At 39.8% G+C, this 4,338-nt stretch overlaps 1 protein-coding gene across 1 annotated transcript; it reads left to right on the forward strand.

Annotated features, from left to right (window-relative positions):
* Positions 1 to 2,265: 2,265 nt before the first annotated feature.
* On the forward strand, positions 2,266 to 4,026 carry LOC109189564. Its single transcript, XM_019340175.1, has one exon. It carries the CDS (start codon positions 2,266 to 2,268, stop codon positions 4,024 to 4,026), a length of 1,761 nt encoding a protein of 586 aa, XP_019195720.1.
* Positions 4,027 to 4,338: the final 312 nt, after the last annotated feature.

A 4,338-nucleotide genomic window follows, 5' to 3' on the forward strand; every position in this document is an offset into this window, starting at 1 on the left:
GCTTCCTTTTTAGGCTTTGATGTCTGAATATAAGTTGTAGCCCTTTGAGTCTTCTTTGCAATGGGACAAGAATCATGTAATTTGGATGTTTTTAGCTTGATATATGGTCCAAAAACCATGACGTCAACGTGCAGGTCGGGAATTGCAATTGCATGGTCGCTTGCTTCTCTTTTGCTTTGATTTGCCCACACGACCAAGACCATTGAAAGAACCACCCTAGACTCCTTTGGAAGTGTTGCATCCATCTCCATAGCTTCATATTTGGCTCTCATTGACTCCAAATTCATCCAAAATACCTCAAAAGCACACAATTGCCTGCAACTCTACAATTTATGCATCAAAAGATATAAACAAAGGAATTAAGGCACTTCTTTGCATAAAATCAAAGTGTTTGTCACTCAAAATATGTTTATACAAGGGGTAAAAATATGGACATAAATGCACTTATCATGTGGCTTTTTTCCCGAGTCACCCGTCGTGATGGTCTGATGGTTTTAACTCTAGACGAAGATGGATAAAATTCTGTTATTACTACCAATGTCTTCTACAAAGAGATTTTCAATAATGTGTAATTCAAGCCAATGATATTATGTTTTTTTTTTTATATGTTTTTTTTATACAAAGATGACAAAATTGCTATATATCTACATAAGAAATATATCTTCCGTATAAATAATTTCTATAACTGAGTTGCTAGACAACGAGCTAATTAGCCCAATTAATACAAATCCTAAACACTGATATATAAAATATCTAAAATTGCAGTATCGAATGCGTATATCTACACGTTAGCTATTAATTGGGCAATTATTTGCTCGAAATCAAGCAATGATAACATCAGAAAACATAATCGGTACAACTCAATTTTTCAATTATATTATATAATATTTGATGTTATAATTTATACAATTGTATATCGATCTAAATATTTTTAAAATATTATAACTGTTAGGAACACTTGTATTAGGATTTTGTTGATACCAATGTAGCCTAGAAAGTAGACCCCTAACCGTTATTACTTTCAATCGCCACTTTCGTCCTAGACGAAAGTTGCCATAACTCACATGTAATTCGTGTTAAGCTAGTCAAACACATGAAGACGAGTTATGGTTAGTTGTTAGGGTCATCAAGACGAAAGAAGACACGAAGCATGAAGCAAATGCAACGAGAGTTTACCAGGAGTTATCACTTAGCACGAAAGGACAGTATTATTGATGACAATCCTTCAAGACATTCCTTCTCATCAATAGCAAGAAGAATGTCTCCACTGTCTGACTTGACAACATCCTAGGAACAAAAGGACCTCAACTTGTGGGACACGCATACCAAGGAACATTAAATGAAGATGTACTATTTCCTGAAGCTAAAGGACAAAACCCTAAGGCTCTCCGTGTCATCAACGGCTACAAGGTATAACCTCATTAATGGAGCATTTAATGCGGGAAGCTCCCCGGTCCTTACCCACTGGACAATAGGTTTAAAAATTCATCTCCCTCCAACGGATGAATTTTTTCTCACCTATATAAACCCACCTTCACCAACTAAGAAGGTGCTGGTTCTTATCACTCGATCTATCTATAAGCAAAAGCTCTTAAACGCTCTCAGCTCTCTCAAGCTTTTGTGAACCAGTGTTAAGGTGCAAATATACTTGAAGAAGTTCATTGATACTCATCTTACACCTTAAAGAAGTCTTGCAACTTGAACGAAGCAATCATTCCTCATCAGTCAAGACTTCATCACGTTGGAGAAATCAGAAATCATTTTGATAGAGGCGGAGTAAACTCACGAAGTTGAAAAACCTAGGCTGTCCGGCTTAGTGATAAAGGAAGTCTTTGTGTAATTGTACTAACGAGTGATAGTGCAATCCTTCCATAAGTTGTGGAAGAAGAGTGGAGTAGGCAAAGTTAGCCGAACCACTATAAAAACTCTCGTCTCCTTATCTTCTCACTTTATTTATTTCCTACATCATATCATCTCTCACGAAAGTTTCCTAATAACGAAAACTCGTGCAAAGCTAGTAAACGAACGTAACATTTCCGCTGCGCCAAAACACCGAAAGGTTGTTTTTCGGCAAAACACGAAAAGAGTCTATTCACCCCCCCCCCCCTCTAGACTCTCGCTATAACTCTACCGGGACCAACAAGTGGTATCAGAGCCAAATACCTTGAACGGTAAAGGCTTTGCATTTACTGCCTGATAGATCCCTTATCAAATCTCTGAAAATTTGCATATTTTCAGCTTTGCACAAATTTTTTTTTTTGCAAAATGGAAAAGGATCATGCTAACTGCCCTAAGCAGCTTGCTTTTAGCCTCTCTAAATTTGATGACTGGAAGATAAGAATGCAGGCCCTCCGCTGCTCCATACATGACGAGATGTGCGACGTCATAACAACTGGACCAATCACAGTCATGATGGCGAACACACAAGCCACAGCTCAAGGAGCCGGTGCTGAGCAGATGATACCGAAGCCAAAAGATCAATATATCTCAGAAGAAAGGACAAGGGAAAACCTGGACAATGTAGCACGAAACATCCTCTACAACTCCCTTGACAATTCTTTGTTCCCCAGAGTCCGAAAATGCAAGAATGCCGTGGAAATATGGAACGTTCTGATGAATCTGGGAGAAGGTGATGAACAGGAGAAGGATAACAAACTGACTGTGGCTATGAAGAAGTTTGAAGACTTCAAAATGTTGCCAAATGAAACGATCATGGACATGGAACTGAGGTTCACCAGACTCATGGGAGATCTGTCAGATCTCGGGAAGGAACTGATTGAGAAAGAAAAGAATTTGAAGATTCTTCGTGGTCTGGCAAAGTCTTGGGAAATGAAGGTCATTGCAATGAGAGACAACCGAGACATGAAAACGACGAGCACAGCCAAGATTTTCAGTGATCTTAAGGCATACGAGTTTGAACATGAACCGAAAGATGTCGAAGAATCAGAAACGAGAAATGTAGCTCTCGTGGCCAACCAACAAGCAACAACATCTAACAGGTCAAAATCTAACTCTTGTGAATTCTTATCTGATGAACAGTATGCCCTATTTGTTAGGAAGATGAAGAGGTTCATGAGGAAGAACAATTTTCAAGACTCACATCGTTCGGGCCACCGAAAGCAACACGAAAGCTCACCTCAAACCTCAAAGCCAGAAACTTCAGACTCGCAATTGCTGTGCTACAACTGTCGGAAACCAGGACACTTCAAGGCTAACTGTCCTCATCCAATAGTAAGCAAACATCAAGATAGCAACGCTACCAAAAGCCCATCCAAGGAGACTGGAGAGAGATACAAAAGAAATGACAAGCCTGAATCATCAAGCTCCAGAAACGAAAGAAGAAGAAAGGCTATGGTAGTGAACGAAACTCCTGACACTGTTGAGGCCGAAAGTAGTTCCTCAAGCTCAAGTTCAGACGATGAAAGCACAGAAGAGGAAAAGGGATTGCTATGCCTGTTCAGCCAAGAATCAGAAGATCTATGCCTTATGGTTGACGAGGATGAGGTAAATTCTCAATCATCTTCTTGTTATTCAGCAGAGTCCAGTTCTGTAGGGAGTCAAACTTCCAATGAATCCATTACCGAAATGATGAGGGAGCTCAAAGTGATCAAAAGCACATACTCCAAGCTTAAGGAGGAGAACTCTCGGCTTATGATTAGCTATAATGCTCTAAGGCAAGTTCGAGTTGAGAACATAATGCTAGCCATTGCTAAGAAGCAACTTGAGGAAAATGTTCTCGCTCTAAAGGAGCAGTGCACAGCAAGAGAAAAGAGAGAGCAAGAACTCCTTGAAGTCTTAGATAAATTCAATAATTCGTCCAATTTAATGGACCGAATGATAAATGAATCTAGACTGCCCGGGGAAAGTACGGGAATTGGTTTTGACCCCAGCTCCTCTTCACAAGTCGGCTTGAACAAATCCACGAAGGCTTATTCTCACGAAAGCTTTCAAGCTGCATTTTTTCAAGGTCGAACCCAGGTGTCTGAGCCTATGACAAAAGTTAACAATGTCGCCACACCACAATGAACAAGCCTACCGAAAGGAAAGGCTGTACAACGAATTGTGGACCCTCGAAATGAAAGATCTTACAAAGGCAATCCTAAACAAAAATATGTCAAAAGGAATGGACCAAATGGCAATAGACAAAATCTAAACCATAAGAAAGGTCAGCCTAATAAGAATATTCAATCAAGGAAAAGGTCGAATGTTGACCGGAGGCAATATCGTCCAAAGCCAACACGAAAGAATCCTGATCAAGGAAACTCGAGAAATGGACGAGTCAGACCAAACGAAAGATCCTTCAAAAGATCTGGTTATGGCAATGGATGGACTCGGCCA

The sequence above is a fragment of the Ipomoea nil genome, unplaced genomic scaffold (genome assembly GCF_001879475.1).
Source record: "Ipomoea nil cultivar Tokyo-kokei standard unplaced genomic scaffold, Asagao_1.1 scaffold1558, whole genome shotgun sequence".
NCBI classification, from domain to species: domain Eukaryota; kingdom Viridiplantae; phylum Streptophyta; class Magnoliopsida; order Solanales; family Convolvulaceae; genus Ipomoea; species Ipomoea nil.

Coding starts and splice junctions, on each gene's coding strand:
- LOC109189564 (XM_019340175.1), top strand. CDS start 2,266: ATGGAAAAGGATCATGCTAACTGCCCTAAGCAGCTTGCTTTTAGCCTC.